Source organism: Mus musculus, chromosome X (assembly GCF_000001635.26).
Source record: "Mus musculus strain C57BL/6J chromosome X, GRCm38.p6 C57BL/6J".
In the NCBI taxonomy this organism is placed as follows: domain Eukaryota; kingdom Metazoa; phylum Chordata; class Mammalia; order Rodentia; family Muridae; genus Mus; species Mus musculus.
This window is the reverse complement of record NC_000086.7, coordinates 162,760,048-162,786,752: the sequence shown is the minus strand read 5'-3', so window position 1 is coordinate 162,786,752 and position 26,705 is coordinate 162,760,048. Positions and strand designations below refer to the sequence as shown.

The 26,705-nt window shown below is 40.3% G+C and overlaps 2 protein-coding genes across 5 annotated transcripts in view; one reads left to right on the top strand and one right to left on the bottom strand.

The window, feature by feature from the left end:
- Txlng (taxilin gamma) overlaps positions 1 to 7,836 on the top strand; it is a 50,538-nt gene extending 42,702 nt beyond the window's left edge. For 2 of the 3 annotated variants that reach the window (NM_001290776.1, NM_178935.5), the window contains 4 exons: positions 62 to 136; positions 2,339 to 2,431; positions 4,429 to 4,524; positions 5,335 to 7,836. In NM_001290776.1, coding sequence (NP_001277705.1) covers positions 62 to 136; positions 2,339 to 2,431; positions 4,429 to 4,524; positions 5,335 to 5,661 — 591 coding nt within the window. In that variant the 3' untranslated portion in view covers positions 5,662 to 7,836. The remainder of the gene's footprint in view (positions 1 to 61; positions 137 to 2,338; positions 2,432 to 4,428; positions 4,525 to 5,334) is intronic. The other variant, XM_006528892.3, reaches the window with a different exon arrangement.
- Rbbp7 (retinoblastoma binding protein 7, chromatin remodeling factor) lies at positions 7,663 to 26,381 on the bottom strand. Of its 2 annotated transcripts, none has more exons than NM_009031.3 (12): positions 26,046 to 26,381; positions 25,034 to 25,178; positions 17,756 to 17,901; positions 16,816 to 16,989; positions 15,585 to 15,700; positions 14,388 to 14,548; positions 13,431 to 13,557; positions 13,235 to 13,312; positions 12,124 to 12,200; positions 10,960 to 11,017; positions 8,871 to 8,981; positions 7,663 to 8,405 (listed from the first exon to the last, which is right to left on the bottom strand). In NM_009031.3, the coding sequence occupies exons 1-12, from the start codon at positions 26,059 to 26,061 to the stop codon at positions 8,337 to 8,339; spliced, it is 1,278 nt and encodes a 425-aa protein (NP_033057.3). In that variant the 5' UTR covers positions 26,062 to 26,381; the 3' UTR covers positions 7,663 to 8,336. The 2 variants fall into 2 exon arrangements, with proteins under 2 accessions (NP_033057.3, XP_030107213.1); XM_030251353.1 differs by lacking the exon at positions 26,046 to 26,381 and adding an exon at positions 25,590 to 25,904 and having other exon boundaries at positions 7,958 to 8,405.
- Between the last annotated feature and the right edge of the window lie 324 nt (positions 26,382 to 26,705).

Genomic DNA, 26,705 nt, shown 5'->3' with positions numbered 1-26,705 from the left:
TAATTATGTTCCTATTTGTAATTGCTATTAGTACTTTTGCAAGGATGTTTCTATTTTTTAGTTATTAAAAGAAGCAACAGAATCCAGGCACAAATATGAACAAATGAAACAGCAAGAAGTACAACTAAAACAGCAGGTAACTTGATAGTTGGGGATAGCAGAATTTGTAAGAACAATGACCCATTTAATACATACCTGGAAATTCCTCTAATGTGGTTTTTGCTTCTTCACAGCAAGAGCTGACACAATGCTGAGGGAGCAGTCTTGAATATTTTAGATATAGTGTCTTTTCATTTAGGGTAACCATCCAAATTTGACTGTCCCTGGTTTTAGTACTAAAAGACAGAAGTGTCTTAGTAGTAGTAGCTCCCACTCTCAAATCTCAACCAAAGTGGGTGGATGGCTAGTTATCCATCTTTAATGGTTCTCCTTTTCAAGGTCCCAGATACTTCTTCCCTGTCTCCATACCCTTTCACTTTCACTCCATCTTATCCTGTTCCTCAGGTCAGAGCAGCTTTCTCAACCACACTTAAGGTATATTACCCAAAACACTATCCTCAAAACATCAAGTTTGTGAATTGTTAAGCAGTAAAATAAGTATTCAACCATGTCTATTTCCTATGATGGAAGGTATGTATGAATGGGCCTGACAAGTATATTCTGTTCCAGTATATTCTGAAGTGTCTCGTATCTCACACTAAGGGAAAACAGGCAAGCTTCCAGATCTAAAGAGTCTTACAGTTTCACATACCTTAACCTAGTTATACTTTTGTGCTAATTTGTCACCACTTGAAGGTATTTTTGTGAAATACTTTTAGCCAAGGCTTTCCCTCCCTTTTCATCCCACACTATGCTATGGTACACACTATGGTTCCACACTATGTTCTGGTACAACCCTTTTTCGAAAACGTGTAGTGTGTACCATCCATGTCCTTACTTGAGAAGGTACAAGAAAGATTTCATCTTTGTACGTGAGATAAGGTGCTTTTTAGCTAGCTAGTTTGAGTCTCTTAAAAGTTAAGATCCTAAATATACTAATACATTAAAGCTGGTATGAATCTTTATAAGTACCACTTAGGGATATTGTTTGGGCAGGGTGTTCATTTTACTGTACTGGTGATACTAACTTCCCAGTCTCTGGAACTTTCCCAGTAGGTTATGATCAATGCCAGGCTAGTAGGAAATTCAAATCCATGACCTGTCAGTCCTATACATTCAGTTGTCCAAGTGGAGACAAGACTCAATTTGGGTATCTAAGGTATATAAGTCTGTGGCTTTCTGCAGGTTCTGTCTGGGACCAGTGTCATTGTTTTATTTGCTGTCATTTCTTTTTCTATTACCTGAACATTACCATCCTTTCCAAGAGCTGATTTCATATTAGTTGCCAGTACACTTGTCTTATGGGTAGTTGGCATCTATCTGTTCACTACTTTGGGACAGCATTCAGCTCTGATACTGCTACTGGAGTATCTTATTACAAGTGCAAAAGTGCTCTTTGAGTAGCACCATTGCCTGACTTCATGCCAGCAGCACGGCTTTTGCTCAATCCTGCATACTATTGCAGCTTTGTTCTGCTACACTTTTCTGCAGGTACTGCCTGTTGCCTTCGTCCCAGTGATTACTTGATGCCTGATGAACTGTCTGCTATAATATATCCCACCCCAGCCTCCTACATTTCATTTGATGCTGTTTTTTTCCTATCTGGGGATTGAACTTTTTACACTAAGCAAACATTCTGCTGTTAAACTGCAGCCCTGTGTAGCTTTGCCTGCCTGCCTGCGCCTGTTGCAGAGATCAGGAGTAGTTACAGATAGTTGTGAGCCTCTATTCGGGCTCTGGGAACCAAAACCCAGGTCCTCTGCAAAAACAGCACGCACTCTTTACAGCCTTCCCCTTTATAAAAAATTCTGTGATGAATGGCATTAGACCATTTCTGAAGGGCACCCACCCTCCTGGAACTTAGGGCTCATCCTTTCCTTTCTCTCACACTGTTATTTTTAAATCTGTCTTGAATACAAATTCCTAAAGTTTCCTGCCATTTTCTAGTTTCTTTCCTTAAGCATCTATCTCACTGTTGCCACCTCCCTCCACACCTTTCCTCAGAAGTTAGCCTCTTTCAAATGTAAGCAGGGGGCAGGTGTGAGAAATTTCTAACTACCATGTCCATTGGATTTTAATTAATGAAGCTATAATTAATACTGTTTTACAATAAGCTTCCCAAATACTAGATCAATCTCTGAGTTATTAGAACTTTAGCTATCACATTTTCCCCTCATAATGTAGCGTTTGAGTTTGAATTGTTTACTCAGAATAACTGACTTTCTATTTTGTTCTGTAGCTTTCTCTTTATATGGATAAATTTGAAGAATTCCAGACTACTATGGCAAAAAGCAATGAACTTTTTACAACCTTCAGGCAGGAAATGGAAAAGGTATTTATATATTTTAGTAGACTGAAACATAAAAGGGATCTTTTGAGTTCTTTATTACTAATTGGGTATGTTTATTGTTAATGTGTCCCCAAAGAGCTAATCTTTTAGGATTCTGTTTTAATTGCTTACTTCCATTCATTTCACAAAATCCTTTTCTTGCCTGCATTAAAAAAATAAAACAGATCTTGGGGGCTGGAGAGATGGCTCAGTGGTTAAGAGCACTGGCTGCTCTTCCAGAGGTCCCAGCAAGTACATGGTGGCTCTCAACAATCTATATGGGATCATATGGTGAGTCAGAAAACAGTGACAGCATACTCACATATATAAAATGAATTAATTTTTAAAAAACAAAAACAGAGCTTGTAGCCCAGACTGGTACAAGCTGATGACATTGAACATCTGATGCTCTATTGCACCACTGCACTTTGATGCCAAGGCTGGTCTTGTATTCTAGGGCTCAAGCAGCCCTCTTGCCTCAATCCTCAGTCTTCCCAGCTACAGGTACACAGTCAGACTACAATGGAGTATTATTAAAAGTGCTGCTGAAAAGTACCTAATGTATGGTAGCCAAGAATGCATGCTCTGGATCAGCACACTGCTTGCTGTTGCAGAGGTACCCATGTTGAGTGGCTCACAACAGTCTGTAATTCAAGGTGATCTGCCCCCCCCCCTAAACACTAATAAAAATAAATCTGTACGGTAAGGAGATGGCTCAGTGGTGAATAGTGCCTGCTACTCTTCCAGTTCAGTTCCAACACCCGTGTCAAGTCGCTCATAAATACCTGTAATTCCAGCTTCAGGAAATCCATGACTGTGTACACGTAGACAAACACAGAAATAAAATATAAATCTTTAAAAACTGTGATTGTAGTCAAGTTGCTGACTTTGTGCACCCCCCACCCCCATTTACTTATTGTGTAGTATACATATGTGCAGGACAGAGGACTACTTCTCTGAGTAGGTTCTCCTCTTACAACATGTAGGTTCCTTCCAGGGATCAACCTAAGGTCTGTTAGGCTTGGTGGCCTTCTGTCCCTTTAAAATAGTAAAGAAGACCCACCAATTTCTGGTAGTGTTTGGCACATTAAAGTTCAGATACTACGAACTAAACAGTGCTCAGATTACCACCTTGAGGTATTTTTAGACCTAGTAATCTGGAGAATTCCATGAGCAGCAGGTTTGTTTTGCCTACCAGTTCTTTGAGTTGATAATCTGATCAAGGGGTAACTTTTAGGCATATGCTCACTGTTGAAGCAAAACACAGTTCAAGACAGAGACTCCCCAAATTTGCTATCCTTCTGGAGCATCCTGTGAGATGGAAAAATACAGATCACTGCGGGTCAGTATTCAACTGAGTTCTTTCCTTTGTCCTAGTTTCTTTTAGCCACACAGCAAAAGGTGTCCGGTCTGTCTTGTTCTGTTTCGCTTAACAGGACCTGGCTCGGTGTCTTGACTTCAATCATAGCCAGCATGAACTCAATAAACAAAGCAATACTGAGAATGACTAATTGATTAATTTTTCAACTTCTAAAAATTGAATTCTTAACACTTCAAAGGCATAGGCAGGCATATCTCTGCATTCTAGATCAGCCTGGTCATAAAAAATTCCAAAACATAGCTTTAATTTCTCTAGAACCTCTAGTTCTCAAATGGATATTGTGGCAGGACATCAATATTTAGTTTTTTTGGAAGTCAGAGACAAATGCAATGATAGAGAGAAGAGCAACATTAATCCTCTATGGGAATGGAGTTCAAGAGTCAGATCGTTCAGCAGTTAAGCTAACGAGGACTGGAGTTCAGTTCCCAGCACCCACACATTTGGCACAACTATCTGTTTTGTCACTCCAGTTTCAGGGGATCTGATTGTCTCACCCCGAGGGGCACCAGACACACATGTTATATATACACACATACATGCAGCCAAAACTTCAACACACATAAATAAAATTTAAAATGGTAACTTAGGATTTTAAAGTTGTAATTATGTTCATTCACAGATGACAAAGAAAATTAAAAAACTGGAAAAAGAAACAATAATATGGCGTACCAAATGGGAAAACAATAATAAAGCACTTCTGCAGATGGCCGAAGAGGTAAGATTAGGGTCTGTCATTAGCTATGCATAGAGTATGCAAGTTACTGAATAGATAGCCTTTTCTCACAGTTGGATAGAGGTAGAAGGCCTTGAATGAAGGATTCTCTTCTGTAAGATACCAGCCACTAGGCCTGCGGTTGTGTAAGTGCCTACATCTAAGATATGGCTGGACTTGGTGTCACTCGAGACAGAAACAGGACTTCTAGGAGTTCAAATTTGGTCTGAGCTACACAGTTCCAGGCCAGCTAAGGCTACATGGTGAGCCCCTGCCTTTAAACAACCAAGAGATGCTAAGTCCAAGCCTAGGAACATGCATTCATTAGACTTCCTAATGTGACTACCAACAAACCACCTCAATGACTTTTTACCTGGAAAAAGTAACAAAATACATTTACAAGGGAAAATGTATTGCTTGCACTCACTACACAACTATTTTGACATGATTGCAAAATATTGGACCACACGTGCCTAAAAATCTTGTTTTGCCCAGCAGTGGTAGTACCCACTCAAATCCTAGTACTTGGGAGGCAGTGGCAGGTAGATTTGTGAGTTTCAGGATAGCCAAAGCTACACAGAGAAATCCTATTTTACCTATTTTTAAGAATCAGAGGATTTAAACCAGCAGTCAAGGTAAACTAGATTGGGTGTTAGGTTTCTGAGGAAACTAAACATGTATAGTAGAAAATAACAGGTTTCCAATATGGTTCAGCTCAGCTATTTTGTTTAAAAACAATACATGATTGTATTTAATGAGGTTATGGAATTCTCGACTCGTTTTGTTTTTCCATTTTAAAAAAACACACAACAGAAAACTGTCCGTGATAAAGAGTACAAGGCTTTTCAAATAAAACTGGAACGGTTAGAGAAGCTGTGCAGGGCTCTTCAGACAGAGAGAAATGAGCTCAACGAGAAGGTCGAAGTCCTGAAAGAGCAGGTCTCTATCAAAGCAGCAGATGGGGACTTGGTGTCACCTGCAACGCAGCCCTGTGCTGTCCTGGATTCCTTCAAAGAGACTTCAAGAAGAACCCTGGGAATGCACTTGGAGGCTAGAGCCAAGTCAGTGTGTGAGAAAAGTGCTGCACAAAAGCCCTCATCTTCAGGTTCTCCTGCTCAAGGCATTGAGTCAGTTGACTAGGGTGAAGTATGATCACTGTATTGAGAGATATATTTTGTGTATAACTTCCTCTGTTAGTAGTAACTATTGGTTTTGTGGTGAAGATTTTCTTACTTTTTCTACCATATCTGTATTTTCTTAGAACTACTGGACTTATGTGGTACAGGAGGCTGCTTAGCAGTTTGGAATAGTTTTACTCTATAAATTTCCCTCAACTATGTTGCACATCTGCCTCATTTTCCCCCTTTGGAGTGCATGCCTTCAGCACATAATTTTCATAACTAAAAAACAAGGCCATTAGAGGAATTATATTCTCCCGATGGTTCCTTGATGTGAAAACAATATCCCACTAATATTAGTGAAAGGAAAATACCTTTAATAACCCATTTAAATACGGGATTAGAATTCGGGAACTGGTCAGAAACATTTTTCATTTGAATCAGCTTTTCTTGATTCACTTGACAAAGTAAAATAACCTTGAAGTTCTGACAAAACTAACTTAGTACTCATAAAGTAGTCCTAATATATTGATTTGAGGATAGATGACATAAAAAGGTGATTATTCCTTGAAAAGTGCTTTTTTGCAGTTTCCAGCAAAAACATAAAAGCTCCCTTCCTCACCATACATTCTGGCTTTGTTGAAGTTTTGTGTTCATTTGCATTAAGACTCAACAAGCAGGGCTGTACATGTGTGTAGCTCAGTGGCAAGCATTTGCCTATCATAAGAGGCTCTGGGTTGACAAGTTTCATCAGCAAAGAACACTAGTTATTTTGTTTCCTAATAGAGAATTTAAATTATAGATCAGATAACATAAGATAACATTTCCAAAGTAAAAACACTGGAACCAGCTTGGGAAAACTTGGCAGATTGTTTACATAGTCAAAAAGACGCCTAGCTTTCTAGTCTATTTCTCCGTTTTTTGATGCTATCACTTTAAAACAATAAAAACCAGTATTAATGTTTGACACTTTGATATTTATGGCTCAGCCATGCAAATTACTAGGTCTTTGGTAAAGTAAATTTATTAAAGGTTCTAGTAAAGCACCATATTCAGAGACTGACTTGTTCAATTGGCTAAAAATTTCATTTATACTCCTTAGCACATTTTATTTTTATGGTCAAATCTAGGTTCAAATAATTGAAAAAATGGCCAAAAGCCAGAAAACAGTCCCTGTAGATGGTTATTTTTCTAAACTAATCAAGGGGTCAAAAGTAAAAGAAGTGAAAAAAGTGAAGTCAGAAACAACAAAAAAACCCTTTCAGTAGCCTCTTATCAAATACTGGACTTTTTCCCCATGAACGTGTCAGAAATATTGAAATTACTACTAATGATTACATTTCACAAGTCTGCTGGATACACAGCTCTTAACATTTGATTAAGCCATGTGTGTAGCCTGCCACATTTTTGTGGTACTTGTCCTGTGTGGAATATTGCATATTTTCAAGGGCTTTATAAAGCAATGCGATTAACAGTCCTGGCCTGCTGCTTTCGGCTTACATGCATTTTCAGCTAGATCTTTAGAGGACAGAGATTCTGTATGAAATATGCATATGCAAAATCTCTCCTCCTGTGAATGAAAACAGATGGGACCTCAAAGAAGGATGCCCTCCCTCCCTCCCTTAAAGTGATCACCTCAGCAGCCCAGTGTTGTGGCTTTGTAGCACGCCCTGTACTACCGTATTCTAGAACACTGTAATGCTACTGTGCTGGCCCAGAAAAGATTTCTATGTTGAATTCACTTACTGCATATGGTGCACTACCATGCAATCTTGATGTATATTTTTAGTGTCAGTAGACCCCAAAATGTAGCGAAACTTGGGTATCAGGCCATTTCATCCTCAGACTTGTAGAAGTACATTTTCTGGTCTTGAGACCTGTATTTTTTAGTTATGTATGCAACTGCCTTTATTACACACCTGGTTATCACAATTCAACTCTCAGGTGTTGCAGAAAAAAAAATCTACCTCTTTCAGACTGTAGATGGAAATAACTGTGAAAAAATGATGCAGATATAGTTTGTGCTAAACACACTGCTTTATTTTTACAGCCCACGTCTTTCATGAGGATATGAATTGTTAAGAGGCAGTCTTGTTTTGCTTTTCAAAGACATTTTGTAGAGATTTTTCACTACCGTAAATCTGATTTTATCTACTCAATTCTGTAGAGATTAAGTAAATATGTATGATGAAATTAACAGCTTCTGTGTATTATTCTTTGGTTGCTCATGTGGCTCATACAAATCTATATATACTATGAGAGATGGGAGCATGCACACCCACCCACCCTTCCACATCTTCTAAAAGAACAAAACAAACTTTATTTTAAAACTTTATTTCTGCAAAGCCAATCAAGAAGTGTTGGAAGGAAAAAGTGTAAAAGTTATCCTCGCATATTTGGGAACTTGAGCAAGCACTTTAAAAGTTTGAGAAAATGACAGTTGAATCAAAGGCAATACCCAGCAATGTGTGTCTTAAAACAATGATGTCCGTTCTTAAGCAACATTCCTTTTTATCCCCTAATAGCTACAATATGATACAGTACGCAACAGCTCACTTGAAAGTGCTAGAATCAGAGGGTAAAGAATGCCAGAAGCCGTCCCACTTACATTTCCTACTATACAATGCCTTTTTGGCGCTTGACAAATCAAGCATTCATGTAGCAATACATTCAATAAAAACAACTCATACTTTGGGTTTAAGATCCTTGCCCCTCCAGTTCCGATGCCGTGACATCTGACTCTTCATCATTGTAAATATTTTCAGCCTGGAGATAACAACCAAATAGGTAAAAACAGAATTTACTATCAATTAAAGGGTGTTTCAGTGACTCTAAATTATTTGCCATGCACTGTTTAGTCACTTCCTTCAGTCATCAAGTGTGTAGCACAATATCAAGATCCCAGCTGACAGTGCAATGTCAATTGATATAGTGCATGTGTTTTATTATTATATGAGTGTGGGTAAATTTTACTAGGTTGTTAAAATGTTAAGAAAATTTTGTGCATGGTTGGGGAGTTGGTTCTTTCCTCTCCCTTTTACATGAGTTCCAGGCATGTAATCTTAGATCATATGGTGGTTTATAAAACAAGTGAGCCTGTTGAGCCATCTTGCAGGCTCAGAAAAGGTTTCTTTAAACTGCTTCCACCCTACAAATTATAAGTCACCTAAATAATGAATATCATTAGTGAAATGGTTTTACAGGAGTTATGAAAAAAATATTTCAACTCACCATCTGCCATATCTGCATGATGTTATCTTCAGACACAGAGCAAATGACCCAAGGTTCATTGGGATTCCAGCTGAAGTCAGAAATCTTGGCAGTGTGCCCTCCATGAATAAACTTAATAAAAACAAAGGTCTTGATTTCATATCCTTTCTTATTCTAAATACAACAGTTGTCTTAAGTAGCCTGCCCCGTAATTTAGAGGTAGAGTGACATGAGCTCTATATAATTCATTACCACTCCAATATTCTGAAGGACTAGAATTCTGTCCATACATTCAAATGTCTCAGTACATTATTCATATGTTAAGTTCCAGGAAATATTTATTTCATCCCTAACAATTCTAGCCTCTGCCCATTTCTTATAACTGTGCCACCACTTCCAAGTGAATAACCACCAAGCATTTCCAACATGTCTGCTCATATGCTCTTTCATATGCCTGACAGAGGAGTCTTCCTGGTTCTTCTCTAGCTGTCTTTCACAGTAGCCTTTTCTCAATATTCCCAAGGCACAATATAACAGGGTTGCAAAAATAAATACTTTAAGGTCCAGACTTGCAGCATAGGCCAATGAAACTTTCCCCAAAAATGTAAAAGGGTGGGATCTTGTTTTCTACAAGGCACTATGCCTAACAAACCTTGTAGTACAGCTTTATCAGTTTTAAAAAAACTGAGATAAACAAACCAAGATGGGGGGGGGGTGTCACACATATCTCAGAGCACACATATCTCTGTGAGTGAGGCCTTGGCTACAGAAAAAACTAAAAGCAACAATTTCACATAAGTGAAATGGTATGGTAAACAGCTTTACAAATAAATAACTTCGTGTTTTTCTCTCCTTGGGGGGGGGGGGGGCAAGCTTGCTTCTATCAGTTGAACCGTTTCTCTTCACTGACAACTTACTAGTCTTAAATTTAAATGTCCTTTGATTTCAAGCTTTCTTATGAGTACCATAATAGACTTTTTAAAAGTTTCAATTATATGGGCATGTATGCCTATATATATATATATGAGTACAGTGCCTATGGAAGCCAGATATGTCTGATCTCTCTGGAGCTAGAATTATAGGGCATTGTGTGCCACCTGGCATGAGTACTGAGGACTGAATTCTGGTCCCCTTGCCAAGAACAGTAGGTATTTAAATGCTGAGCTGCCTCACTAGCCCCATAATGGTGTTCCTTAAGGACTATAAAACTATTGCAAATTCATAATATATACACAGAGAAAACTAGCTGTAGACAAAAGGCCTTTGTGAAAAAAAAATCATGAAGGCTAAGAGTCAGGCACAATAAAGTATTTTGGACACTACCATCTGTATACCACACACTCAATGTCTCATCCCCCTACCCCACCACCGCCATGGCCTCAAAGCTCATGGCCTTCCTGCTTGAGCCTCCTGGGTTATAGAATTATTTTTTAAAGCAGCAATGATATAAATGTCAAACACACTGGTCTAAAAATCCCCTATCCTTCTCTTGCTCATTTCTGCCTGGCGCTACTGTGCACAGAAGCCAAAGAGACAAGGGAGCTTGCACAAGGTTAGCACTAGTGAACACCTTCTGTGTCTTGGACTTACTCTCAAAGGGTTTTTTTCACCTTAAAATTCATGCACCATAAATTCTCACCTATGTTAGAGACAATGACCAAATGTTTGGAGGAGACACATGGTGAACAATTCAGAAAAGGGACAAAGAGCTACTACTAAGCCTGTCAGTATTTCACAGAAAAGTGTTAACTTCCATATGGTTAGAGAAAACCATGCTGGTAATCAAACAGCAGTGATACTACCTCCCAATCCCCCTCCCAGCAGAAAAACAAAAACAAAACAAGCCTCAAAAAACACCATACCTGAAATCAATAGGAACTTAAAGTTACCCTCACTGAAACATTTCCAGAAACTTCTGGGGCTCCATTTACCATTTGTAATAAATGTCAGAGCCTACAGAGCCTAATCACAAAAACTTCCTGGATTTCCTTTTTTTTTTTTTTTTTTTGAAATCACTGGCAAGCTAAAATTTGAAGCTCTGACTGACCTAAAATAGTCTAGTAAAAAAGTACTCAAGTGTGCATAATATGACATTTAATCTAATGCATACCAGGAGCTCTGGAGGCCCATCTTCTGCATCTTCTGCTGATTGTTCTTCTCCAATTTTACTATTAAGAAAATAAAGCTTTCATTACTGCAAAGTCTTATAGCATGCATGTGTGTTTTATTAACCCAGAAAGTATTTCTCTATGAGAAGTACTTAAGACAGGTTTCTCAACCCATGGGTTGCCACTCTGTGTGGGCTAAACGACATTTTCACAGGTGCGTGAAAACACACATTTATATTATGATTCATAACAGTAGCAAAATTACAGTTATGGAGTAGCCAGAAAAATAACTTTATGGTTGGGGGGGTTCACCACAACAAGAGGAACTGAACTTTAAAGGGTGGCAGCATCAAGAATGCTGAGAACAGACTTAAGTATTCTTTATTATTGTGAGTTGTTCATTTGGAGCCACTAATAAATTAAAGCTGCACAATGAAGAAATATTGCTCATAATAAACATTAGTTCAATTTCTTTTTTAACTGTGGTTTTAATGAAGTATAAGCCAAAGAAAGATTTGTTAGGAAAAGTCAAGAATATCATGAGTTTGAGGCCAGTCTGATCTGAGCTACACAATGCCCTGTGTCACAAAAAATGAAAGCGAAAACACTCAATCCAACAATTCTCTTTTCTATGCTACATGCAAGGAGACACTGACAGTATTTTAATGCTTGTGGTACTAGAGACTGAACCCACAACCTTGTGTATGCTAGCTCTATCATTGAGCTACAACCCTAGTGAACTGTAGCAAAAGGTATTTTAATTTGCTAAGCACACATAACAAAGACTTGAGCAACAAAGAAATAGGGCTGGAGTGGTAGTGGCTCAGCAGTTAAGGCCACTTGTTGCTGATGCACAACAGGGTTTATGTCCCAGCCCCCACATTGTACTATCCCTATACAACTACTCATAGTCCCTGTTCTGGGGATCTGATATGAGTACCTGGCACACATGTGTTACACACACAGGCAAAACACTCATACAAAATACATGACCAATTTATGTTAATTGCTGATTTACTTTTCTATCACAGAACAGAAACTCTTAAGGTAGTTAGGAGTTTATTGAAGTTGGATCAGCAAATTGCTTTCCTGGTTTATGAGTTCTATTATGTAATCTGTTAGATTGACACATTTATGCAGTTCCTTGTCACCAGATCCTAAATTACCTTAAATCCCACACATTCAGGCGGCGATCAGTACCACTTGAGGCCAGAATAGTTTCATTATGTGGAGACCAGTGGACCTAGCAATACAGATTTTGAAAACTTATTTAAAGAGCCTTGGTACCTTGGTCTGTAAGTATCATTCTAATCTGTATTTCCTTACCTCACATTCTGTATCCGCTTAGCCTAGAGACTTGACTGTCCAAGGCTTTAAAGTGAGCCCTACCAATCCACCTTGATGGCAGCACTGAACCCAACACTTTGTGCTTGCTCTACCACTGAGCTACGTACCCAAATCCTTAGCTACTCCCAGCTCCCCAAGCCTGCAGGCAGGAAGTCATGTTTCTAGTACTGAAGAAGTCAGGAATCCCAGAAATCTTTAGACCCATAACCATCCATAAAACCTTTAAAATTAGCCTATAATCTCTAATCCAAAACTATGTATAGGACCATTTTTACAGTGCACCCACCATATTGTCACTCTTAATTGAAAAATCCTTGAAAATGTACTTCAAACTGATTCCATTGAAGAATTTTTTCTTACTTCTGGATGGGAGGGGACTCTCAAAAACAATGACAGCAACAACAAAAATATCCATCACCTTGATTTATATAGAATTATGAGGAGCTTTATCAAAAACAAAATGTCCAAATTCCACCAAATAAAAAAAACTTCAGCCGGGCAGTGGTGGCACAGGCCTTTAATCCCAGCACTTGGGAGGCAGAGGCAGGTGGATTTCTGAGTTCGAGGCCAGCCTGGTCTACAGAGTGAGTTCCGGGACAGCCAGGGCTACACAGAGAAACCCTGTCTCGAGAAAACAAAACCAACCAACCAAACAACCAAAAAACTTCAAATATTTGCCCCTCACATGAAGTCCTTGACATAAAGCTATCTGAAAACCAGGCCAGCAAGACACCTTAATGAATAAAGCTGCTTGCCATAACAAAACCTGACAAGTGGAGTTTAGTCACTAATCCCCTCAAGGTAGCAGGATAAACTTATTCCCAGAAAGTGTCCTTCAACCTCCCTCTACATGCCTGTTTCAGCATGCCCATACATATACACACAATTATAAATAAAACAATTAAAAGTTACCCTCAAACTCTCACATACCTGGAAAATTTCATCCTTATGCGATTCAAAGGTGTGGAGTTTTAGTTTCAGATTACGCAGGTCCCATAAAGCTACAGTCTGTAGAGAAGAAACCCAATGAAAATGATTTCTATACTTTATGTGTGATCTTTAAAATGCTTATTAAAGTACAAAACAGGACTTGGTTAACACCAAAACCAAAAGAAAGCTATGAAACCTTATCTGCAGAGCCAGTTGCCAGAATGAACTCGCTGTAGGGATTGAATGAGAGGCAGTTGACCTCAGCGGTGTGTGCATCCACCAAATGGCTCGGCTTAGAAGTGGTATTGGATCTGGTGTCCCATCTGAAACACACAAAAAGACAAGTCATACAGCTCCAAACACTTGGCTCAGTCGAGGTTATTTATTTCTGTACAAAGCTCTGATATGCTTACCCATTCACAAATATACAAACCATACATAGCTAGCAATTTGGGCTTTTGTCTATTAAATGACATATTTTAAACCTCCAAATAACTAGGACCACTACTCTAATTCCTTTTTGATTTTTATCTTAATTACATACCATCTTAAATGTACACAAAATACAGATTATAGGATCTAACATTTACTTTACCTATAATTAGCCTTGCCAAATTCTAGTATATTCTTCTCCTACTCTTAGTAGTACAATAGTTACTTATGAAACATGAGTTACCAGGCTGGAGAGATGGCTCAGTGGTTAAGAGCACTGACTGCTCTTCCAGAGGTTCTGAGTTTAAATCCCAGCAACCACATGGTGGCTCACAACCATCTGTAATGGGATGTAACATTGTACTCATAAAAAAAAAAAAGAAAGAAAAAAAGAGTTACCAAGTGATTTTAATGCAGCTCCATGGCCACACCCTGATGGAAACAACTCTTCCTCCCTGAGCTTTACTCAGTTAACTCTAGATCACAAATTTATAAATTATTCAAGCCTTTTTCTTCATATTTCTGTAGCAATTTTTAACAAAATAAACTGTTCACTATCCACATGCAGGTAATTATTTATCAAGTATAACCCACAAAAAGCTATTTGTCATCTTAAAACAACAACATAACTTTCAAGAAACAGAACACAATCAGTCTACCAATCACTGCTGGTTACCCATCCAGATTACCCATCAAGGTTCCACTCAACCTTCCATCTTACATCATAAGTTTCTGATCATCAGCAACAGATCCAAACAAGGACTCATGCAGCAGATGCCAGGCCACATCCTCTACAACAGCTGAGTGGCCAGTAAAGATTGCTTTAGCATCCACAATTTTGCCTTCCTTTGGTCCTGCATTTATATCCCACAGGCAGACAGTCTAAGGAAGAACAAAAAAGAACAAAAGCTATGAAAACGCCAGTTTTAAAAGGTAACAGGTTATTTAGGAACATATTCATCTCCTTAAAGCAAAATAGACAGTTGTTACTGTGGATGCCCACCAGAACTAGATGTTCGTATCCTATTGTTGAAGACAATACATAGATCTTATGGTTGCAGGATGGAGAAATCAAGCTAGAACTGAGTTACATGTTTTTACTACTTGCTGGATAGCCATCCTGGTGCCAGAAGGTGCAATGCTGGTAGCTGTGGTAGAGAGGTCATTAACAATTTATTCCGCTTTAAACTCTACATACCAAGGCAAACCAAGCCAAGATGTGCACACTGGTGCAAAAGTGGCAAGACTGTTACAGAAAAGACTGATCCCTTTCTTGTTTGGATGTGAGAGGCACACCCAAAGCAGAGAATCTGGAGATATAAGCCTGTGTAAGTCCAGTTTAGGATGCCATAGGCCAATATTCAACTACAGCTTTTGTTAGATGGAGAGCAAGGAGTAATTGCATAACATCTATGGAATATGAAAATAAAAATAGTGGTAACACATGTACAACTTTTGAAAATAGAACCTGTTAAATTTTACACAAATAGTAGAAAGGTAAATTTGTCAGTCTTCTTTTAAATGATGGTAACCCTCCAATCTTCAAAAGAGCTTTGTGAAATTCTAAAGCTCTAACAGTAGTCTCATGAAACCATTGTTTTAAAACCTAGGAAAGTGGTGGCTCACGCCTTTAATTCTAGCACTTGGTGGGCAGAGGCTGGCGGATTTCTGAGTTCGGGGCCAGCCTGGTCTACAGAGTGAGTTCCAGGATAGCCAGAGCTATACAGAGAAACCCTGTCTCGAAAAACCAAAAAAAAAAAAAAAAAAAAAAAACCAAAACCTAGGAAAATGTTAACACAACAATCTATGTATGATGTTATCTTTTAAAAAAAATTTCAATCTATGCAGAGATCCTATAGCTTAGATTTAGGACTTTCACGAATAACATACAACAGATTAAGAAAAACTCGGCTCTTACATGGTCATCAGATGCACTCAGGAGATGCCCACTCAGATTAGAATTCCAGGAAAGACCATAGCCTTCCTTTTGGTGACCTCTTAATCTAAGATCAGGATTACATTCTCCACTTGGATCTAAGAAGAAAAAAGAAACACATTGACCACTAAGTTACCTGTTTATCAGAATTGTAAAGAGCCAAGCTTCAAATTCCTTTCATTGAGTGAACCAAAAGAGCAATTCTACAAGAACAAAGACTTCATCTGCTGGGCGTGGTGGCACACTCCTTTAATTCCAGCACTTGGGAGGCTAGAGGCAGGTGGATTTCTGAGTTCAAGGCCAGCCTGGTCTACTGAGCTACTTCCAGTATAGCCAGGGCTACACAGAGAAGAAACCCTGTCTCAAACAAACAAACAAACAAACCAACCAACCAAGAGTACATATAACCCACAAGTGCTTTGACTGGTTTTGGGGAAAAAAAACAACAGTATTATCACTATTACAGAAATGTTGACAAGTACAGCTATTCCATCTGTGTAGTAGCTACCCCATCATTCTCATCCCAAGGCAATTTTTAGAAATATATCTAACATGTCTGGTTACTCATTTAGTCCTTGCATACCCAGGGTATCTTGAAACCATGAATGACCTTTGGCCAACCTTTCAGAATGTGACATGCTCAGAGCAGTGAAAACATGCTGCAGCAACTTGTAGTACAGTTTATCAAGTATTCATCTAACTTCATTGTTGAAGCTGCTGGTTTTCATTACCATGAGTGTACACAGAGCCTGTAACCAAATTTACCTTAGAAGCCCCAGACCTTGGGCCTCAAACAGGCTCCTCTGGACAGTCACTTAGCAAAAATTCCTGTACTTTTCTGCTACAGAAAAAGCATGTCCTGTTTGATCCCAGAAAGGAAATACTCAGAAGCCTGTCTGGGTCCCCGATCTACCTGATTCATCTTTTTTTCTTCTGCTTTTGCCCTGGATCCACACCTGCAAGTATAATCTGCTATCAGGTTCTAGCAAATCACCAAACTTGCAGGTGGTTATGAGATTCCTCACTTTGAAAGTTATAAAATAACTGCCATGTGGGTGCTGGGAATTGAATGCACATCCTCTGAAGAGCAGCCAGAGTTTCTAACTGCTGTTGAGCCATCTCTCCAGCCTACACAGTACAGTACTTTATTTTTAAAATATTATCGTCTCCAATCAACAAAGATGTGTACTGGCCTGGCTTTATTATTACATACCTGGTTTTGCAGGGTGTTTTGTATAGTCAAAAACCAAAACATCAGAAGATGGTGTTTTTGTGGCAATGATGTGAGGATTCTGTGGCATATAACGAGCACGATTCACTTCTCCTTCATGGTTAATTTTAATTTCACATTCAATTTTCCCTGTTACAGAACCAAAGCCACCGAATTCTAATGTGAGGAGACATAAAACATATACATTCAGGATTATTACTCACAAGTCATTTAACTCAATCAACTCAACCAAATTTACAGTCCGAATAGAAAACAGATAGTGGAGAAAAAGAAAATCTCCAAAATACAAGTTATCTGCTATATGAAATTGATCTCAAAGCCCATCTGCATTATATGGATTGCTACCTCATGTTAATACAGTTGGTTCTACCTTGGATATAAAAAAATTTAAAAACTGGCCTTTCTAGTTAAGATCTGATTATTTATAAAAATCTCACCTTACATACCAGTTTTTCTTTTCATTCTTAGTTGCAGAGTAATATTTTAAACACACTATAATGTACTTAATCAATGTCCCATGACCCTCTTATTTTGCTACACTGATCCTAATTTCTTGGTACTGTATATGTTACTGTGAAAAAACCTCAACACATATGTGTGACTACTTCTTTTAAGTTACCCCCCCCCCAAAAAAACCAACAAAGAACAAAAGCCAGGCAGTGGTGTCGCATACCTTTAATCCCAGCACTTGGGTGGCAAAGGCAGACAGATTTGAGTTCAAGGTCAGCCTAGTCTACAGAGTGAGTTCCAGGATAGATAGCCGGAGCTACACAGAGAAACCCTGTGTCGACCCCCACCCAAAAAAAAAAAAAAACCAAATAAAAGTTACATGGCTAAGCCAAAAGCTGACTACAAATTTTAATCTACATGCTAAGATGACTCCTCCCTTTGACGTTAATGTTGAAATATGTAGTATACCCACCTCCCTTGTCACTGTCACAGTGGGAAGCATCAAACTGTGCATCATCATTGGGAATATGAACTCGAGCAACCACCAGATGGTTCTGCTCATCAGATGTATGAGTGCCCAGCACTAGCCAATGAAGGGCATAATCCTTTCCTTCTGGTCTGTTTAGGAGAAAAAAAAAGTGAAACTAATCCTATACAATTTTCAGCTGCTAACAAATTTAGTCTGGTTCCCTCAAAATTAGCATGAACATTTCTTCAGCAAATATATAGAGAACACCAACAAAACCCTGCTTCCCATCTAATTACCAACTTTATTATCCCCATACTTTCAAATGTAAGAAAACATTCTATTTGAAGAGTTTAGTTTTTCTTTCCTGCCTGGAGAGTCATCTTCCTTGCCTTCAATTATCATTGTGAATGCTACCTTTCTTAGAACAGCATTAAGGACAGTAGATTCAACTCACCAAACATACCAACATCTATCTACATAGAAGTTCATCACTGATCCAATACTCTAGACTTCTCAAATTGTACATTTAGCCTATAGCTGATGTTTATTATGCTAGATGTTTCTGTTTTCCCAATGAGATAAAACAGAATGAGTGAAGTGGTAAGGGAAAAAAGGGGGGTTTATATACTGGTTCAAACTAAATCTAGCTATATATGCAACCTATAAAAATAGCTGTATGTACAACCTCTCTCCAGTCTCATTCTCTTCACCTGAAAAATAGGTTAAGTGAAATGGCATGATATAAAATCATTTCTTTTTGTTTATGATACCTATGCAATGCACATTCTCAAGTGTTTCTGTCACCTTACTCTATGGAGATTCACTTTCAGGCTGAAGAACTTGCCAGTGTCTTTTGCCACCATCGACCAAACAGCAATTTTTGCACTGCTATTAAGTATCAACAATGCTTTCCCATTGTCTTATCCAGAAGAATTTCAACTGCGCCCCACTGTCCCACAAAGAAGTCCCAAAACCAGACAAGTTAGGTCACATATCTGTTTGTTCCTAAATTTCTCCTGTACAAAGGAAGCAGTAACGTTTAAAAATAACAACCAAGAGTTGGAAATTATGTCCATGCATGTCCTTTAGTAATAACTTACAAAATTAAGTGCTATCAAATTAAAATTTGGCTTATGGTAAAACAACACACAACTCCTGAAAATAGGTAGGAGTTACTAAGCAATACGAAGTTTAGAGAGGAGGGTAGCTATTGGTTGATGCATACATAGTAAGCCAAAAATATGGCTTTGGGTGAGGGCAGGCATATGTATATTTATTTTTACTCAGAAAAGTTATTGTGGAAATTTTAGGCTTTTGCTGGGTGTCCTACATCTATAATCTTAATTATTCAGGCTGCGAAAGCAAGAAGATCACAAACTAAGGCCTGCCAAAACCATGCAGTGAGTTCAGGTTCACAGCCAGTGTGCACAACTAAGCAGAGGCCCTGACTCAAAAAAAAAAAAAGAGAGTGAGTTGGGAATATAGCTTGGTAGTAGTATAGCATTCAACTCTCATGCGTGAAATCCTGGGTTCAATTTCTAGTGTTAGAGACGGGGAAAGGCCTTCAATAATGTAATTTAGAACATGGACAAACTAAAACCTTTATAGGGATCTTAAATATATCTCAAAAGAGACCTGTTATGGAGGAGAAACAAAAGGTTATTTTTTAGTGGAGCTATGCAGGAAAATGAAGACCATTAAGTATATATAATAAAAGCAGTCAGATAGACAGTTTATCTATCATCTATGACCTTTGGAAGAAGTATTGTTCCAGCTAAACTGGGGGAAATCTTAAAAATTTGATTCAAATTCAAATATTCCAGTTTCACATGACTTGTTTCTCTCACATAAAGATTTATTTTTATGTTTTACTAATAAGTCCTTCATTAGATCAAACCTACTTCAGATCATGGTGGTACACACCTTTAACCTCCAGCACTTGGGAGGCAGAGGTAGGTGGATCTCTAACTTTGAGGCCAGACTGGTCAACAGAAACAACCTACTTTCCTTTAAAAAAAAATTTATTATTTATATGTAAGTACACTGTAGCCATCTTAAGACACACCAGTAGAGGGCGTCAAATCTCATTACAGATGGTTGTGAGCCACCACATGGTTGCTGGGATTTAAACTCAGGGCCTTCGGAAGAGAAGTCAGTGCTCTTAACCGCTAAGCCATCTCTCCAGCCCCCAACAACCTGCTTTCCTGAACTCATTATTTTTCTCAATATTGGACACACTCAAAGGTACCAATGACAAAACATCTATGCTACGCATGGTGGTACACACCTTTAATTTCAGTACTCTGAGGTTGAGGCAGGTGGTGGATCTCTAAGAGCAGACCTCATCCCTGGTCTACACAATAAGCTTCAGGTCAGGCAAAGCTACACAGTGAGATAGACCCTATCTCAAGTTTATAAAGATCCTATCTAGCTTTAGTACCAAAATCCTTGCAATACTAAGAAATTGACCCAACAATCACAAAAATATGCTGTATTACAAGACTATTTCCAGTAGCACTGTTTATAGCAGCAAAGGACCAAAAACAACCTAAATAAATACCCATCAACAAACAAGTTAATAGTGACATAAACTGTATTCGTAAGTAGAATTGTGTGGCATCTTCATAAAGAATGGGTGTGTGTCAGCATATTGAATAGTAAAGTCTCCAATATATTCTTTTTGTTTTGAGAGATGGGGCCTATGCAACCCTGGCTGCCCTAGAACTTTGTATGTAGACCAGGTCCTGCTGTCTCTGTCTCCCAAGTACTGAGATTAATTAAAGTTATGTGCCACCACAATTGGCTTTCCAATACACTTTTATTAAGTTAAGTCAACCAGAGGTCCTGAGTTCAATTCCCAGCAATAAATAGTGGCTTCCAACTATTTGTAATAGGGTCTGATGCCCTCTTCTGGTATCTGAAGACAGCTACAGTGTACTCATAAAAAATAAAAGAGTACTTTAAAAAGAAAAAGGTAAATCAACAACTTGCTATCATAAAAAATAAATCCCAGGAACTGAAAGGTAGAGGTCAGTTGGTATCAAACAAACAAACACCTAAGGAGTCCAGGTCTGGTGATATAGTGTTGTTATCAGAGCTACTCAAAAGCTGAGGTAGGAGGATTCATGTTCAAGGCCACTCCCAGTAGCTGACACTTTATTTCAAATTTTAAAAAAGTGTTTGGGACTAATGCTTGGTGGGAGAGTGCTTGACCAGCAATTATGAAGCCCTGGATTCAATCTTCAGGACAAAAAAAAATTAATGTACTTCTATATTCTCTTAATTAAGATGGACGAAAAATGTAAGGCAGAGGGAGTACTCGCAATGGAAAAACTTCTTCATACCATATACTTCTTTTTTTTTTTTAAAGATTCATTTATTTATTATATGTAAGTACACTGTAGCTGTCTTCAGACAATCCAGAAGAGGAAGTCAGATCTTGTTACGGATGGTTGTGAGCCACCATGTGGTTGCTGGGATTTGAACTCCTAACCTTTGGAAGAGCAGTCGGGTGCTCTTACCCACTGAGCCATCTCACCAGCCCATACCATATACTTCTGTACTGTCTGTCACTTCAATTATTTAATAAGGAACAGGAATATAATCCAGTTGTAGAGTGCATGCCCTGAATGCAGCTGAGTTCACTTTCCAATTTATAAAACTTTTCAAAAACCTAAATCAATTGTTCAGACAAGTCCAAATAATCATTAGAAAGTATATTAAATATAAGCAGGACATGAAGGAGAGTATGGTCTTGTTACTCAAAGAAGGCAGGCATTTTGTAAAAATCAGCCAATATTTCCACCCCCAAGATAACACGTAAAATATATGCAAATAAAACTCTCCAAAAATGCAGATTCTGCTTCCAAGCACATAAGGGATACTCAATCTTCATTATTTTTTTAAACTTTTATGTAAAATACAAAGGTAACATTAAAAATACTTTTTACTGGGTATGATAACACAGGTCTTTCAGAAGGCAGAGGGACAGGCACATCTCTGAGTTTTGGGGTAGTGAAGGATACATAAGAAGTGGTATTTTAATCCTTAAAATTACTTCTGAACAGGCCTGGCATGATGGCACACACTTTTAATCCCAGTACTTTAGAAGCTGAGTCAGGAGTGAAACAGTTCTAGGCTAGCCTTAGGTACAGGGTGAGCTCCAGTCCAGCCAGGGCTATATAGTAAGACCCTTTCTTTAAAATAAAAAAGGGCTAGAGATGGCTTAATGGTTAAGAGCACTGGCTGGTCTTCCAGAGGTCCTGAGTTGTATGTAGTCCCAGCAACCACATTGGTGGCTCACAACCATCTGTAATGTGATCTGATGCCCTCTTCTGGCCTAAAGGCATATATCCAAACAACACTGTATACATAATAAAGCCTTGTTTTAGGTAGATAGGTAGAGATTGAAATCAGGGTCAAGTAGGAATCAGTAAGTCATCACTTAACTGTGTTTTTACTCCACACAAGACACTTACCACGCAGGAGATAATTTAGTAATTTCCCCACATGTAAGACAGTACTACTAACATCTTCAGGTATCTGTAAATGAAATAACTAAAAAAGACAAGAGTGTACAACCTGCACACAAAGCTAATAAGCAAAGGCAATACTGGCAAAACCTAAGTCTCTGACATCCAAGTTCCCACTCTTGGGCTGGTGATATGGCTCAGTGGTTAAGATCACTGACTGCTGTGTTCAATTCCCAGCAACCACATGGTGGCTCACAGCCATCTGTATTGGGATCAGATGCCCTCTTCTGGTGTGTCTGAAGACAGCAACAGTGTACTCATATGCATAAAGTAAATAAAGCTAGGCAGTGGTGACACACGCCTTTAATCCCAGCAGAGACAGAGACAGGTGGATCTCTTGAGTTCTAGGCCAGCCTGGTCTACATAGTGAGTTCCAGGACAGCCAGGGCTATACAGAGAAACCCTGTCTCGGAAAAACCAAAAAAAAATTTTTAAATGTAAATAAAAATAAGTCTTTTAAAAAATTCAAAAAAGCCTCTATCATGCTTCAGTTAAGTAAAAAGGTTAAAAAAAAAAAAACCAAACTGTTCATAATTGTTAATTAACAGAAAAACAAAAAGACAAATGCAGCAAAATTCCAAAGAACCTGAATACCCTTGTTAATAGATAGGTTGATGTTTTTGTTGTTATTCTTTAATTTTTTTCAAGATTTGAAGTATAGCAGTGTTTTCTCTGCCTCAGGCCTGTGTAAGTGAGAGAAGAGCATCATCTCTTAGGACCTGGATTACAGAAGGCTGACATACCAGCTGGGCGCTGGGAATCAGAAACCCAAGTACTTTGTAAGAGCAGCTAGTGCTCTTAACCACTTAACTTATTCCTTTGCCCTTTGGATTTTTTTGTCTTCCTGAGAAACACAGTCTTGCTAGGTGGTGGTAGGGTACATCTTTAATACTAGCACTTGGGAGGCAGGTGGATCTTTGTGAGCTAGTGGACAACCTGGTGTCTGTGTGTGTGTATGTGTATTTGTTTATTTCCAGGGCAGCCAAGGCTACAGAAAAAACAATGTCTCAAAAAAGAGGGGGGGGGAATATGGTCTTGGGGCTGGAGATGGCTCAGTGGTTAAGAGCACTGGCTGCTCTTTCAAAGGTCCTGAGTTCAATCCCCCAGCAACCACATGGTGGCTCACACCATCTGTAATGGGATCTAATGCCGCCTTCTGGTGTGTGTCTAAAGACAGCTACAGTGTACTCATATAAATAAATCTTAAAAAAACAAAAACAAAAATCCATGGTCTTATGAGTATACCTCAGGCAGGCCTATAACTTAGAATTATACCCATGTGCCATCACACCCAGCTCATTCTATTTTTATTCTATTTACTTATTTATTTATTGTGTGTGGATATGCATGTCTACAACAGTGTACATGTGTAGATCAAAAGACAACTTGCAGGAGTCAATGCTTTCTAGTTCTGGAGACTGAATTCATGTTCTTAGGCTTGGAAGCAAGTGCCTTACCATGCGAAGCCACCTTGCCAACCCTCAGTCTATTTTAGAATCTGTTCAAAACACCTTAGCCACAGAGCACATGCCTACTATGCTGAGGCCCTGGGTTTGAACCACCTCCAGTGCTGAAAAAATTAAAATCAATGCCTATAAGCCCCCATTATGTAGCAATTCAAGACTCTTCTCACTGGACATTTAGATTTTTAAAATGGAATTTTAACATAAAAAAACCTGCAAATAAAAAACATGAGATTTTGAGACAGCAAGCCCACATCTGGAAGGTCAATATTCATATATGGAACCTAGCCCTTTCAAGTGATTTTAAAACTAGCTTCTTTTTACCACTGGTCACAAATTCTTCCTTGTATATTAGTTTCATTTGACCCTAATTATAGGCTCACTATACAAAAAAAAGACAAAAAAAAAAAATCAATATACTTTTAAGGTATGTGCCCATATTCCTATAGAAAAAGTACATGCCAGGCTGGTGAGATGGCTCACTTGGTAAGAGCACCCGACTGCTCTTCCAAAGGTCTGAAGTTCAAATCCCAGCAACCACATGGTGGCTCACAACCGTCCGTAATGAGATCTGATTCCCTCTTCTGGAGTGTTTGAAGACAGCTACAGTGTACTTACATATAATAAAAATAAATAAATCTTTTAAAAAAATTACAAAAAAAAGGTACATGCCTACCTAAAGGTAGTCTAGTGAAGGAAGTGCCTTGATTCTGGAGCCAACCGGTTTTGGTTGGTTGAGCCCTAGTTTGTAAGCTATGAGATCGCCAGTAGTGAGCGCTTGAGCACCGTGCTTAAAATTCTCATCCCCTTTCCTCACTGGTAAATCTCTGAATCGCAACAGTAGTTCTGTTATGAGGCTTAAACTCTTCAGATGTGTCAGGTTCTATTATTCTAAGTGCTCCATAAATATCAGTAATTATGCCAAATCTTACAAATATTCAAGAAAATCACTTAATGCATCAAGCCATAATAGCTTTTAATTTGTTATGTATGTAATCTTTCCTATTAAGTTTGAAAATAATGTATTGATCTAGAGTCCAGAGATGTTGGTCATGGAATGGCAAAATAGTCATCGTTTCCTATACACAGTATTACACAATATTCTCTCCTCTCAACACACCTCTACGATAGAAACCATCTTAAGTTTTGAACAACCACTTGCCGCCTCACCCTCGGCCTAACCAATTAGGTATTTATGTTCTGTGTGTAAAATAACATTAACAATACCTAGAAATTTAACATGGTACTTAAATCTACACAAAATAGAAGTTGGCAGAAACCCTTACTTAGTCACTTCAGGAAGCCACTGAACGGTAAGACTGGGCCACTGAAGAGCATGGGTCATAACCAGGTCATACAGAAACGGTGTATTCTTCTTCCAGATTTTATACTCTTCGTTGATGACACGCTCCTCCACAGTATCTTCAAACACTGAAATTTGGAGAAAGCCCACAATTAAGTGGCTGAGAAGGCTCGGAGTCAAAGGCATGGCTACGGATCCTGGAGGTCACCTCGAGACGGCCACACCTTATCTATTCTTTCCTTTTACCTATCCTGCTCACACGAACTGCTCTCCCACAAAGTGAGAAGATCAACATCAGGAAGCGTTTTCGCCTCCACTTCCAAGATCGGGATTCCGGCGCTTACCCGAATTGGGTCATTAATTGCCCTACCACCGAGCTCGTCAGCCTTTTTATAGCCGCTCGCACCTGTTCTACGATGATCCGCATTGTAAACCGGTGCCCCGACCCACTCGAATAGATCCAATCCACGTGGAACAGCAGCAGCCCACAGGCCTGCTCCCTCCACCCCCCACCCTCGCAGGAGGCCCCAGCTCCCCACCAAGCCACGATCGGCAGCCATAGTCCGGCGGGATCCAGCTCCTCCCCCCCCTCCCGACACGGACACGGGCCGCGACCCCAGACGGACGACGACCACGCGCACGGAAGAATCCGCGCCCGCCGCTGACTTCTCGGGCCGCGAGCGCCTGCGCCCCCGAGCCAAGGGCGTCGGAGGGAGCTAGGCCGCGGGGTGGGGGTGGGGGTGGGGGAAGGGGGGCCTCTCTCTCGGCCCCCGCGCCCGGCTCCGGAAATGCTCCCGGCCCTCGGCGGCGACCAGGCCCCGTGTCGCGCAGGCCCCCTTGCAGGCGCGCGGCGAGTCTCGCGCCCAGCCCCGCCCCCTGCTCCTCACGCCAATTCGCGCCTTTCGTCAGCGCGTGCCGAGGCCTCGGGAGCCCGCCAGCCCCCCGGAGTCCCGGCGCCCGCACGCCCGCCCGCCCCACAGGGCAGGCATCCTTACTCTCTTTACTCGCCATCTTGCGTCGGGTCGTTTCGCCCCCCTTGGCCGCCTCGGACTTCTCTCTCGCTAGTCAAGAGCAGCCCGGCAGGCGCTCCTTGCCTCTCCCAGGCACGTCACGCAGTCCTCGCTCGGAAAAGCCTGAGTTCGGTCTGGCCGTCTGGGTTCTCCCCCCAGACGCCGCGATCTCCTCTTCTGCCTCCTCCCCGCTGGCGGGTAGCGAGGTCTGAGCCGCTCTCCTCTCTCTCCCTCTCGCCAAACTTGGAACGAGACTTTTCAACCCGCGCCTCTCAGCCCGCCCAGGCAGCTGAGCGCAGGCGCAGCCGCCCTGGGAAATTGGAGAGGCGGAGAAGAGGCGGGCCTGGGAGCCAACGGCTCGGCGGCTTGGACCAATAGCGTGCGACGGGAGGGTCTGACGCGCTCTCCGGGGGTGGGCTTCTCGAGAGTGGGTGGGGCGTTCCGCGGCAGGAAGTCGGCGAGGCGCAGGCGCGAGGCGTCACTCCCCAGGCTGGCCGCGGGGGCGGCTGGGCCCGCGCGGGGGTGGGGCGGATGCGAGCGCGGTGTGCAGGCTGCGCGGGGGCTGCGAGCCCCAGGGCCAAGAAGCCTGGGGCCCGCGGGGCGTGGTTGCTTAAAGCAGCAGCCGCGGCGGCGGCGGCGGCGGCG

What these genes read in the sequence shown, in the direction of transcription:
- Rbbp7 (NM_009031.3), bottom strand. An exon ending in CTGTGACAGTGACAAGGGAG is followed by an intron (nt 16,990 to 17,755) that starts GTGGGTATACTA and finishes TCCTCACATTAG; the next exon opens with AATTCGGTGGCTTTGGTTCT. An exon ending in CTGAATGTGTGGGATTTAAG is followed by an intron (nt 11,018 to 12,123) that starts GTAATTTAGGAT and finishes TTTTCTTAATAG; the next exon opens with TAAAATTGGAGAAGAACAAT.